The 13,880-nt window shown below is 38.5% G+C and overlaps 1 protein-coding gene, 1 long non-coding RNA gene and 2 other non-coding genes across 4 annotated transcripts in view; 2 read left to right on the top strand and 2 right to left on the bottom strand.

Moving 5' to 3' along the window:
• LOC112657586 (translation initiation factor IF-2-like) overlaps positions 1 to 13,880 on the bottom strand; it is a 39,284-nt gene that overhangs the window by 18,094 nt on the left and 7,310 nt on the right. Inside the window, exon 3 of the mRNA XM_049112993.1 lies at positions 3,340 to 3,534. Coding sequence (XP_048968950.1) covers positions 3,512 to 3,534 — 23 coding nt within the window. The 3' untranslated portion in view covers positions 3,340 to 3,511. The remainder of the gene's footprint in view (positions 1 to 3,339; positions 3,535 to 13,880) is intronic.
• LOC112658201 (small nucleolar RNA U2-19) lies at positions 4,074 to 4,152 on the top strand. Its single transcript, XR_003135594.1, has one exon. It is a non-coding gene; the product is annotated as a small nucleolar RNA U2-19 (small nucleolar RNA).
• Positions 4,308 to 4,377, top strand: LOC112658200 (small nucleolar RNA U2-30). Its single transcript, XR_003135593.1, has one exon. It is a non-coding gene; the product is annotated as a small nucleolar RNA U2-30 (small nucleolar RNA).
• LOC125755564 (uncharacterized) lies at positions 6,702 to 11,226 on the bottom strand. Its single transcript, XR_007412332.1, has 2 exons — positions 10,769 to 11,226; positions 6,702 to 7,253 (listed from the first exon to the last, which is right to left on the bottom strand). It is a non-coding gene; the product is annotated as an uncharacterized LOC125755564 (long non-coding RNA).

The raw sequence follows: 13,880 nt of genomic DNA, 5'->3' as shown, positions 1-13,880 counted from the left end.
ATCCTTGGATCGAGTCTCACATCAGGCTCCTTGCAAGGAGCCTCCTTCTCCCTCTGCCTATGTCTCTGTCTCTCTCTCTCTCTGTGTCTCTCATGAATAAATAAATAAAATCTTTTAAAAATAATTAAATAAACTGTGCCCTCAAAACTCCCTCTGCCTCTTCCATTTCTTTTTTTCTCACCATAACATTTATTACCTTCTAACACATTATACTTTATTTTTTTTAAAGACTTTATTTTTTTATTCATAGAGACACAGAGAGAGAGAGAGAGGGAGGCAGAGACACAGGCAGAGGGAGAAGCAGGCACCATGCAGAGAGCCCGACGGACTTGATTCAGGGTCTCCAGGATCACGCCGTGGGCTGCAGGCGGCGCTAAACCGCTGTGCCACCGGGGCTGCCCTAACACATTATACTTCAAAAAAATATTTTATTTCTTACCTGTTTGCAACCCAATAAATTACATGAAGACAGGGATTATCAAATGTTATCTTCATTGTTATAGCCCAGTATTTAGAATAGGCCTGATGCATAGAAAGGCTTACTAAATGGTCAGTGAGGGGAGCCTGGGTGGCTCAGTTGTTGGGTGCCTGCCTTTAACTCAGGTCATGATCTCAGGATCCTGGGATCAAGCACTACATCAGGATCCCTTCTTAGCAGGGAGTTTACTTCTCCCTCTGCCCCCTCCCCTACTCATGCCTGCTCATTCTCTCTCTCTCTCATACTTTCTCTCACAAATAAATAAATAAAATCTTTTTAAAAATAAATAAATGGTCAATGAATGAATTAATATGTACTGATATGGGGAAATGTCCATGATACATTAAATTAAAAAAAAACATAAAAACTACAACACAATTTGGATAATCTACATTACTGGGGGCAGGAAAGGTGGACTTGAAAGAGGTAGTAGCATTCACCAAATATTCTGCACTTCACATTCCATATGTCTACAGCTTACTTGTAGCAGGGCAGGGCTATGATTACCAGTTCTGACTAGCAAATTGTAAGTGCTGAAATTTAGTATGTCAATTATGGGCTGAGGCAGTAAAAAAAACCGATGTGTGATTTATAGTCTTTTTGTTGCTGTGATCACTAAAAGCACCATGCATTGCAGAGTGTGACCACAACATGATAGAACTTCCATTACCCTGGGCCCCTGAGTGAACTGCATGGAGAAAACGCCCTGCCAATCTGCAATAAGATATGCAGCATTAGCAAGAAGTAAATTTTTGTTGTGTTAAGCAACTGATATTTGGGTGGATTTTTTGTTATTCCAATATAATCTAGTCTATCTTGACTAACATATGTATGCAAACTAGCATTTATGAAACTTATTATATATCAGTAACTCTGCTGAATGCTTTATCTTATTAAACCCTCTCTCAGCCTTGTGAACCAGTAAACTATTACTATTACTCTGAAATGAGGAAACTCAGGCAGTGTGAGGACCAATAACTTGTTCAGGGTAGCCAGCTAAATGGAAAAGCTGGAAATGGAAACCAGACAGTCTAGATTAAGAACTACCAAACTGTTAATAGTAGTTATCTCTGAGGGCAGGATTATGGGGAGTGATCATTCTTTGTTCTTTGTTTCCATAATGTTACAAATCTTAAAATAATCATTCATTCCTTTGCAGTAAGCAATAAATAACAAATATGTAGATAAGCTCTATGTTGGATACTTAAAGACTAAATTTAGAGATGGAAGTCAAATGACACTGGAGAATGGAATAATCAAGGAATGCCTAAAAATGACTCTGCCACCCATAGCCAATACCTGATTTTTATAGGTGAATTCCAGAAAATAAGGTGAATCATACCATATTTCACAATTAATTTGGTTTAGTTTTGGAGTGGGGGCTGGGAGTAAGGGGAATACCTCTGTATATTTTCACTTACAGCAAGGAAGGAATTAATAAAACGGCCATGCCCACAACAGGATGAACATTGTAGTTCTGGAAATATTTTTCAGATTTTCTAGTACTTAATAGCACTCTTTAAAATAAAAGTAATAATAACAAAACAATTCCTTATGGCTAAAATGGCCTTATTAAATGCACATTTTAAATGTTCTTGGGATGTCTGGGTGGCTCAGCAGTTGAGCATCTGCTTTTGGCTCAGGGCGTGATTCTGGAGTCCCAGGATTGAGTCCTGCATAGGGCTTCCTGCATGGAGCCTGCTTCTCCCTCTCTCTCTGTCTCTCATGAATAAATAAATAAAATCCATAAAAAATGTTCTATTCAATCCTATTTAAACAAAATACATATGGCATAATACATAATAATCAATTGTAAATGTACTTTTTCTGGCTGCCCAGGATCTGAATTTGGGAATTCAGCAATGTATAACTTTTTTTTTTTTTAAGATTTAATTTATTTATTCATGACAACAGAGAGAGAGAGAGAGAGAAAGAGAGAGAGGAAGAGACACAGGCAGAGGGAGAAGCAGGCTCCATGCAGGGAGCCTGACGTGGGACTCGATCCTGGGTCTTCAGGATCATGTCCTGGGCTGAAGGTGGCGCTAAACCACTGAGCCACCTGGGCTGCCCAAGCAAGGTATAACTCTTGACAGGAGGAAACTTAAAAACCAAAATGCTGGTTGCCCCAGACTCTGGGCAGCTAGCTGTTCTGGGTTGCCTAGACCCTCTTGGCTTCTCTTATTTTCTGAGCCTGTTGGTTCTCCAGCCTCCTCACTGATTCTGTAAACTAATGATCAACCCTCTACAGTTGGGTTTTTTTTGCTTGGAAGCAAGACCCTGACAACCTAGCAGTAGCTAGAGACAAGTATACAATATGAAGGCACAGTATCCAGGTGAAAATGAGCCACCTTTGAAGGTCAAAACAACAAGACATATGTTGTTATCTATGATAGTAAGTACCATAAATGTACTTTGATTAGATTATTATTCTAATATTCAGCTATATACAGAACAATTCCCTCTGAGAGACATCTAGAAACTAGCTGAGTGACTCTTACACATCAAGCAAAGGAGAAAAACTCACACTGAAGTGAGTAGGACAGCCTCACATACAATCTCACCATCCACCTCAACCCTGGCACAGGGAACTCACAACTCAGAGCTTCTCTCTGAGGAGTGAAAGGTATGAACCCCACAGCTGGTACCACAACTCTGAAGACTTCCACCTGAAAAATGGACTCCCAAAGCATCTACCTTTGAAAGCCAATGGGATTTGCACCTATGAGGTCCATAGTCTATAATGAACTAATAGTTCATAAAGGGTTTCTGTGGACTCTCCATGGTTTATCCCCCAAGGCCCAGCATAGAGGCAGCAGACTGAAACAAACCCAGTCTTTGCATGAAAGAAACTATTTGCTTACCTTAAAAGCCTTGGGGGCAGGTGTCTAATTTAATACTATCCAGACATTGGAGGCTGGTATGTGCATCTTCCTGTTCTCCCTCAGGCCATCAGTCTCCCAGAAAGGAGCTCGTCCACATGTCTGATGCCCCAGTTTTTGTAGCTGCTGCCCAGAGGGAGCCCCATAATGGGGCTTATGTTTGTGGGTACCATAGCACTGTAACAAACAGAGAAACAGTTCTTAACCAGACATCCCTCCACTGAACACTGCAGAAATAGCAGATTGAAACATGTAGTCTTTTTGTGAAAGAGGCCTATTAGCTTATCTTTTTTCTTTCTTTTTTGCCTATTAGCTTATTATCTTAATAGCTGAGGTGAGGGCCAAGCTTCTATTTTAACAACCATCCAGGGACCAATTGCCATCCTCTCCAGAAACCAGTAAGGCCAACAGGCACCATCACTGTGCTCTCCCCTCTGCCCCACTCCAGACTGCCAATGTTTTTGAGAAAGGAGCTTATGCACATGTCTGCCACCTTGGTTTTTGTGACTGCCACCCAAAAGACACATCTCTTGATAACTGGGCACTAGTGGCCACTGGGGCTTGTATTCATGTATTCAGTAGGATGGTAGCAAATAAAGAAATAGTTCTTAACGGCCTATCGCCCCAGGGTTTGACGTGCAGAGGGAGCAGACAGAAATAAACATCTCCTAGTCTGCCGGTGAAGGAAGTATATTTACATTCTTTAAAAGGAAGTGGATCAATGATGAAAATATCCTAATCTGAGCATCAGAGGCCTTCCAGTATGTCTAATGCATGATCTTTATAATTCTAAGAAGTAAAAGTAATTTAAAACAATAAGGGCTTATGTCTAGAGTTAGGAATGTGCATGCATGCGTTTATAAGGTGATAGTGTATAATTGAGAACTTGTTGATGGATGAATGAGATAAGGTGGGGGGTGATGTGTGTGTATGAAAGACTGATCAGTTCTGATCAATTACTAAAAAGTTTTACTACAGACTTTTATAACTGTGAGGGTTTATACACTTGATCTGAGATCAGAATGAAAAAAATTTTTTTTAAGATTTTTAATCTACTTATTCATAAAACACACACACACACACAGAGGCAGAGACACAGGCAGAGGGAGAAGCAGGCTCCATGCAGGGAGCCCGACATGGGACTTGATCCCGGGTCCCCAGGATCACACCCTGGGCTGAAGGTGTCACTAAACCGCTGAGCCACCGGGGCTGCCCTGAAAAATTTTTTAAAAGAAAGGAAAAGAAAAAGTTCCCTAAGGGTCTTGCTTCTAATTAGTCTGCATTTAGTGCTGAAATCCTCCCCTTTGGGACACTGACTAATACTGGCATACCCTCAACTACTGGGAACCATTAAGAACATAAAAGGCCACATGGACAATCACAAAGGTTGGAAGAAAACCATGAGGAGCTCAGGACTGAATAATAAGGTTCACCCCTTCAAGACTGAGAAAGGTGGTTGTTTCATCTAATGCAAACCAAGAAAGCTAAGAAAACTGAATGGAGGAACATGTTCCAAACAAAAGAACAAGATAAAATCTCATAAAAATACCTTAATGAACTAGAGATAAGTGATTCACCTGACAAAAAGTTCAAAATAATGGTCATAAAGATGGTTGCTGAGGCCAGGAGAACAATGCATGAACAAAATGAGAATTTCATCAAAGAGATAGAAAATATAGGAAAGTACCAAAAAAATCACAGGGCTAAAGAATTCCATAATTGAACTAAAAACTCAATAGAAGGTTTTTCTAGCAGATGAAATGGAAGAAAAATCGGCAAACTCTAAAACAGAGCAGATTTCATCCAATAAGAGGTTCAAAAAGAAAAAAAAATGAAAAAGAATAAAGATAGCTTAAGGGACTATTGGGACAACGTCAAGAGGCCTGATATATACACTATAGGGGTCCCAAAAGGAGAAGAAAGAGAGAAAGGGGCAGAAAATTTTTTAAAAGAAATAATAGTTGACAACTTCCCCAACCTGAGGAAGGAAACAGACATTCAGATCCAGGAAGTTCTAAAGAAGAGGAATCCAAAGAGATCCATACCAACATAAACTATAATTATCAAAAGTCAAAGACAAGGAAAGAATAAGAAAAGCAAGAGAAAGACAACTTGCTATGTATAAGGAAACCCCCATAAGCCTATCAACAAGGGGCATCTGGGTGGTACACTCAGTTAAGCATCTGACTCTTGGTTTCAGTTCAGGTCATGATCTCAAGGTTGTAAGATCAAGCCCTTCATTCAGTTCCACACTCAGCACAGAGTCTGCTTGAGATTCTCCCTCCCTTTCCTTTTGCCCCTCTCCCTCATGCACACACACACACACACACACTCTCTCTCTCTCCTAAAATAAATAAATCTTTTTTTAAAAAGACTACAAGTTTTTTCAACACAAACCTTGTAGGTCAGAAAGGAATATCATGATATATTCACTGAGCTGAAAGAAAAAAATCTGTCAACCAAAAATACTCTACCTGGCAAAACTATCCTTCAAAAGTGAAGGAAAGATAAAGAGTTATTCAGACAAGCAAAAGCTGGAGTTCAGCACCACTATATTGAACTTACAAGAAACGTTAAAGGAATTTCTTTAAGCTGAAATGAAAGGAGGCTAATTAATAACAGGAAAACATGACAGTATAAATTTCACTGGTAAAGGTAAATATATAGTTAAATTCAGAATAATCAAATGTAATAGTGGTAGGTTAATCACTTATAGATCTAGTATGAAGGTTAAAAGACAAAAGTAGTAAAAATAGCTATAACTACAATAATTTGCTAATGGACACACAGATAAAAGATGTATATTATTTTTTTTAAAGATTGATTGATTGGGACGCCTGGGTGGCTCAGCAGTTGGGTATCTGTCTTGGGCTCAGGGCTTGATCCTGGGGTCCTGGGATTGAATACTGCATTGGGCTCCCTGCATGGAGCCTGCTTCTCCCTCTGCCTACATTTCTGCCTCTCTCTCTGTGTGTCTCATGAAAAAATAAATAAAATCTTAAAAAAAAAAAAAAGATTGATTGCTAAGGAGCCCATTTAATATTTTCTCTCCCTTTTCACTTTGCCCCTCCATCATGCTTTCTCTCTAAAATAAAGACATCTTTAAGAAAATGTAAATAGACTAAATTCTCCAATCAAAAGACACAAAGTGGCTGAACAGATTTTTTTTTTTTTTTTTAATATATGGCCTAACCATATGCTACCTATAAGGGACTCACTTCAACTTTAAGGACACACACAGACTAAAGGGAAGGGATGTGAAAAGATAGTTTATGCAAATGGAAACCAAAGGAAAGCTGAAATAGCTATACTTATATAAGAAAAAAAAAGACTTTAAGACAAACTTGTAACAAGAGACAAAGAAGTTCATTATATAATGATAAAGAGGTCAATTCAATAAGATGATATAACATTTGTAAATTCACATATACTCAACCTAGAAGCAACTAAATATACAAAGCAAACATTAATAGACCTAAAGGGAGAAGTAGACAGCAATATAATAATAGTAGTAATACTTCATTGTCATCATTGGATAGATCATCCAGACAGAAAATCAATAAAGAAACATTAGACTTAACATGTTAAGCCAGATGGACTTAACAGATATTTACAGAACATTCCATCCAAAAGCAGAAGAATACACATTTTTCTCCAGCACATATGGAACAATCTCCAGGATAGGTCACATGTTAGGCCACAAAATAAGTCTTAATAAATTTAAGACGACTGAAGTGTGCCTGGGTGACTCAGTTGGTTAAGCATCTGACTCTTATTTCAGCTCAGGTCACGATCTCAGGGTTGTGAGATCAAGTTCTGTGTTGGGCTCCATGCTTAGCACTGGCTTAGATTCTCTCCCTCTGCAACTTCCCCACCTCGAATCAAGTGCACAGTCTCTCTCTAAAAAAAAATAAAAATTTAAGAAGATCAAAATCATATCAAGCATTTTTTTTCCCAATCACAATGGTATGAAACTAGAGAACAATTACAAGAAAAAAACTGGAAAATTGACAAATACATGGAGTTTAAACAACATGCTAACAAAAAACAGGTCAAAGAAGAAATAAAAATAGAACTCAAATCTTGAGACAAATGAAAATGGGAATATAACATACCAGAATTTATGGGATGCAGCAAAAATAGTTCTAAGAGGGAAGGTCACAGTGATAAAACCTACACTAAGAAATAAAAAACACGCTGAGTCAAGGCTTTGAACCATTCCCCATGATCTCCTTATTTGCTGCAAATAAAGTTTTCTTTGTGTAACCAATTAAAAACAAAACAAAAACAAAGAAACAACAATAAAAGAATAAGAAAAACCTCAAATAAACAACCTAATTTTACATCTTCAGGAACTAGAAAAAGAACAAATTAAGACCAACTTAGTAGAAGGAAGGAAATAACAAATATCAGAGTAGAAACAAATGAAGCAGAGACTAAAAAGACAATAGAAAAGATCAATGAAACCAAAAGCTGGGTTTCGAAAAAATAAACATTTAGCTAGACTCACCAAGGAAAATAAAAGAGAGAAAACTCAAAAAAATCAGAAATGAAAGAGACATTACAACTAATACAACAGAAATACAATCATAAAAGACTACTATGATCTATGCCAGCAAACTAGATAATACAGAAAAAAAATGGATACATTCCTACAAACATACAATCTGTAAAAACTGAATTATGAATTAATAGAAAATCTGAAGACTAATTACCAGTAAGGAAACTGAATCAGTAACATCCAACAAAGTCCAGATGGCTCCCCTGGTGAATTCTACCAAATGTTTAAAGAATTAATACCAATCCTTCTCAAACACTTCCAAAAAAGTAAAGAGATGGGGATCCCTGGGTGGCGCAGCGGTTTGGCACCTGCCTTTGGCCCGGGGCACGATCCTGGAGACCCGGGATCGAATCCCACGTCGGGCTCCCGGTGCATGGAGCCTGCTTCTCCCTCTGCCTGTGTCTCTGCCTCTCTGTCTCCCTCTGTGTGACTATCATGAATAAATAAATAAAATCTTAAAAAAAAAAAAAAAGTAAAGAGATGGAAATACTTCCAAACTCATCTTATGAAGCCAGTATTAAATATCAAAACGAAATAAAGGCATTACAAGAAAAGGAAATTATAGGTCAATTTCCTGATGAACATAGATACAAAACTCTTCAACAAAATATTAGCAAATCGAATTAAACAATACATTAAAAGGTTCATAGACTGGGAAGTGGGTTTTATTCCTGGGATGCAAGGATGTTTCACCATCAATCAAGATGATATAGAACATTAACAAAGTTAAGGATAAAAATCATCTAATCATCTTAATAGATTCAGAAAAAGGATTTGACAAAAGGCAACATCACTTTCATCTAAAATAGTACTGGGAGAGGGCACCTGGGTGGCTCAGTTGGTTGACTGTCCATCTCCTGGTTTTGGCTTGGGTCATAATCTCAGGGTCATGAGGTTGAGCCCTGCATCAGGCTCCGCCCTCACTCCCTCTCCCTCTATTCCTTCCCCATTTGTGCTTTCCTTCTCTCTCTCAAATAATTATTTAATTTAATTTAATTTAATTTAATTTAATTTAATTTAATTTAATTTAATAGTAATAGCTGTCCTAGCTAAAGCATTTATGCAAGATAGATAAAGTGCATCCAAATCAGAAAAGAAGTAGACTGTCTCTATATGCAGATGACATGATACTATATATAGAAAAACCCTAAAAACTTCACCAAAAAAACTATCAGAATAAACAAATTCAGTAAAGTTGTAGCATACAAAATTAATACCCAAAGTCAATTGTGTTTCTATACACTAATAATAAACTACCTGAAAGAGAAATTAAAAATACAGCTTCACTTAAAATTGCTTCAAAAGAATAAAATGCCTAGGAATATATTTAACCAAGGAGGTGAAAGACCTATACACTGGAAACTATAAGACACTGATGAAATAAATTGAAGAAGTCACAAATAAATGGAAAGATACTCCATGCCCATGGACTGGAAGAATTAATACTGTTGGAATGTCTATTCACCCAAAGTAATCTACAGATTCAATGCAATCCCTATCAAAATTCTAACAGCATTTTTCACAGAAATGAAGCAAACCATTGTGGAGAAGGGTAAGAGACAGACTAGAATACAGGGGAGTGCACGGGAAAGATAATTCCCCATAGCAATTGGTTTGGGAAGTGAGCGGGGCTGAATCTTGTGAGTTCTTGCAATCAGTGGTAGTTAAGGCCTAAAGTTTTAAAGGTCTGCAAGTTGGCTCTAGGAGAGCCCTAAGATATTGGGGCTGCTCTTAGAGACAAGGCAGGGAAAACAACCTGTGACATACAGCATGGAAACAGTAATCTGAAGAGTTCCTAGGGTACATAGAGGGGAGGTTATTTGCTCTTCTTCAAGAGGCAACAGTCATGGAGATACCCTTCTGGGAGCAAAGGACATGGCAGGTGCCATTTCCCTCTCATCCCTCAGCATAAGCACAGGGCCATCTGTGGGAACCAAGAGAGCACCAATACTCATTACCTATCTTGCTATACCAAGCCCCATCCCCCCAAGCTCTGGTGGAATCACCCTTCTCAGACATGTTTACCTCAGGCACAGCAAGGTGGACCCCCTTGCCCAGAAGATTGGCTCAAACTCCAGCCACACCCTGTCTTCCAATCTGGTTTCCAGGGTCTCAGTTCTGGCAGCTGGTCTCAGTTCACAAGCAGACAAGAGCACACCCAGTTAAAACACCACATTCAGGCCAGGGACCAACCACTGACCACAACAGGCAGACAGCCTCTGCAGACGACTAACCTTAAGGAAAAAAAATGGCCAGGATATAATAGAAGAGCCCACAAAGCACATATTAAAGACATTCTCAGAAGTACCAGGCCCTGGGGAACAGAGGACACCACATGGCAGGGCACTACAGGGTCAATTTTTCATAAGGCCATTACCCTTAAGAATAGAAGTACCTGACTTTCCTAACACACAGAAGTAGGCCCAGAGACTTAGACAAACCGATTAAGACAGAGGAATTTGTCCCAAATGAAAGAACAGGACAAGGCCACAGCCAGAGATCTAAATGAAACAGATATAAGTAACATGCCTGATGGAGAATTTGAAGCAATGATCATAAGGATACTTACTGGACTTGAGAAAAGGAATGAAGACATGTCTGAGACTCTTATCACAGAATAAAGAATAACAAAGCAGAAACAAAGGCTCAATAAATGAGTTGAGAAACATGCTTGATAGGATGAACAGCAGGATGAAAGATACAGAAGAACAAATTAATAGCCTAGAAATGACCTAGAAAATTGAGTAATGGAAAGCAATCAAGCTGAACAAAAGAAAGAAAAAAAATTATGCAAAACAAGAAAAGAATTAGGGAACTCAGGATGCCTGGGTGGCTCAATGGTTGAGCAACTTGCCTTTAGCTCAGGACGTGGTCCTGGGGTCCTGGGGTCCTGGGATTGAGTCCCACATTGGGCTCCCCTTGAGGAGTCTGATTCTCCCTCTGCCTATGTCTCTGCCTCTCTCTGTGTCTCTCATGAATAAATAAATAAAATATAAAAAAAAAAAGAATTAGGGAACTCAGTATCTCTACCAACATAATAACATTCACATTATAAGAGTCCCAGAAGGAGAGAGAGAAAAAGGGAGGGGGGAAATTTATTTGAAAATAGCTGAAAACTGATGGCCCTAACCTGGAGAAGGAAATAGATATCGAGATCCAAGAGGCACATAGAACTCTCAACATAATCAACAAAAGCAAGATATATTACAATTAAAATGGAAAATGTAGTGATAAAAAATATTAAAGCTAGAAAGACAAAAGAGACAGTTACATACAAGGGAAACGCCAGAAAGCTATCAGATTTTTCAGAAGACATTTTCCAAGCCACAAGAGAGTAGCATTATATACTCAAAGTGCTGGGAAAACAAACAAACAAACAAACAAACAAAACACAAAAAAACCTGCAGCCATGTATACTATTTCCAGCAAGGCTATCATTCAGAATAGGAAGAGAGATAATTTCTTAGACGAACAAAAACTAAGGAGTTTATGACCACTAAACAAGCCCTGGAACAAATATTAAAGGGGACTCTTCCAGTGGAAAGGAAAGAACAAAAGTAACAGTGTGAAGATAGCAAACATAAAAGCAGTAAAAATAAGTATTTTTGTAAAATATCAGGAACTCACAAAATAAAAAGATGTAAAATATGATACCATATACCTAAGACATGGAGAGAAATAAAGAATGAGTTCAAACTTAAATAACCATTGGGCAGTCCCGGTGGCCCAGTGGTTTGGCGCCGCCTTCCGCCCTGGTGTGATGCTGGAGACCCGGGATCGAGTCCCACATCGGGCTTCCTGCATGGAGCCTGCTTCTCCCTTTGCCTGTGTCTCTGCCTCTCTCTCTCTGTGTCTGCCATGAATAAATAAATAAAATCTTTAAAAAAAACTTAAATAACCATCAACTTAATATAGACTGCTATATGGAGAAGAGTTATATACAAGCCTAAAGTAACCATATATCAAAAACCACTAATAAGTTGTAAAGAATAAAGAGAAAGAAATCCAAACCTATCACTAAAGAAAAGCAGCAGACCATGAAAGAGAAAGACAAGAAAGGATCAGAGAAAATCTTCAGAAATAACCACGCAACAAGTAATAAAGTGGCAATAAATACATATCTATCAATGATTACTTTGAATATAAATGGACTACATGCTCCAATCAAAAAACATAGGGTAACAGATGGATAAAACAAGACCCACCTATATGCTGCCTACAAGACTTATTTTAGACCTAAAGACACGTGTAGATTGAAAGTGAGGGGATGGAGAAACATCTATCATGCAAATGGATATCAAAAGAAAGACAGGGGATCCCTGGGTAGCTCAGCGGTTTAGCGCCTGCTTTTGGCCCAACGCATGATCCTGTAGTCCTGAGATCAAGTCCCACATTGGGCTCCCTACATGGATCTGGTTTCTCTCTCTGCTTATGTCTCTGCCTCTCTGCCTCTCTCTCTCTCTCTCTCTCTGTGTCTCTCAAGAATAAAGAAATAAAATCTTTAAAAAAAAGTCTGTGTAGCAATACTTATATTGGAGAAACTAGACTTTAAAACAAAGACTACAGGGACACCTGGGTGGCTCAACGGTTCAGTATCTGCCTTTGGCCCAGGGCATGATCCTGGAGTCCCAGGATCGAGTCCCGCATGGGGCTCTCTGCATGCAGCTTGCTTCTCTCTCTGGGTCTCTCATGAATAAATAAATAAAATCTTTAAAATAAATAAATAAATAAGACAAAGACTACAACAATAGACAAAGAAGTACACTATATAATAATAAAGATGACAATCCAGCCAGAAGGTACAACAATTGTTAAGTATTTATATACCCAATACAGGAATACCCAAATACATAAAACAGTTAATAACAAACATAAAGGAACTAATCAAGAGATCATCTAAACAGAACATCAACAAGGAAACAATGGTTTTGAATGACACACTGGACCAGATAGAATACATCTGTTAAGGTGTATTCAGAACATCCCATACTAAATAAGAATACACATTATTTTCTTTCCTTTAAAGATTTATTTTTTTAAGATTTTATTTATTCATGAGAGACACAGAGAGAGGCAGAGACATAGACAGGCTCCGTGTAGGGAGCCTGATGTGGGACTCGATCCTTGGACCCTGGGATCATGTCCTGAGCCATCCAGGCATCCCTAAAAAGAAAACACAAGAGGGAGGGGCAAAGAAGGAGGGAGAGAGAGACATTCTCAAGCTGACTTTGTAGTGAGCGTGGAACCCAGTGCAGGGCTCAATACCACGATCCTGAGATCAAAATCTGATCTTGATTTTGACCTGAGCCGAAATCAAGAGTCAGCCACATAACCAACTGAGCCATCCAGGTACCCCTACACATTCTTTTCAAGTCCACATGGAACACTCTCCAGAATAGATCACATATTAGCTCACAAAAAAGAAGCCTCCACAAATTCAAGATTTAAGTCATATCATGCATGTTTTTTGACCACAATGGCTAGAAGTCAACCACAAGAAAATATCTGGAAGACCACAAATACATGGAGGTTAAATAAAATGCTACTAAACAATGAATGGGTCAACCAAAAATAAAAGAAGAAATTTAAAAGTACATGGAAACAAATTAAAAAGAAAATACAATGGGTCAAAACCCTTGGGATGCAGTGAAAGCAATTCTGAGGGAAGTTTATAGCAATACAGGTCTACTTCCAGAATCAGGAAAATTCTCAAGCAACCTAACTTTACACATAAAGGAGCTAAAAAGAACAACAAACAAAACCTAAAGCCAGCAGAATGAAGGAAACAGTAAGGAATAGAAAATAATATAGAAACTAAAAAAACAATAGGACAGATCAATGAAACCAGAAACTGGCTCTTAAAAAAAATCAATAAAGGGGCATCTGGTACAGTTGGTTAGGTGTCTGACTCTTGGGTTCAGCTCAGGTAGTGATCTTGGGGTCGTGGGATCAAGCCCTGTGT

Source organism: Canis lupus, chromosome 8, assembly GCF_003254725.2.
Source record: "Canis lupus dingo isolate Sandy chromosome 8, ASM325472v2, whole genome shotgun sequence".
Taxonomy (NCBI): domain Eukaryota; kingdom Metazoa; phylum Chordata; class Mammalia; order Carnivora; family Canidae; genus Canis; species Canis lupus.
This window is presented reverse-complemented; position numbering and strand designations above follow the sequence as displayed.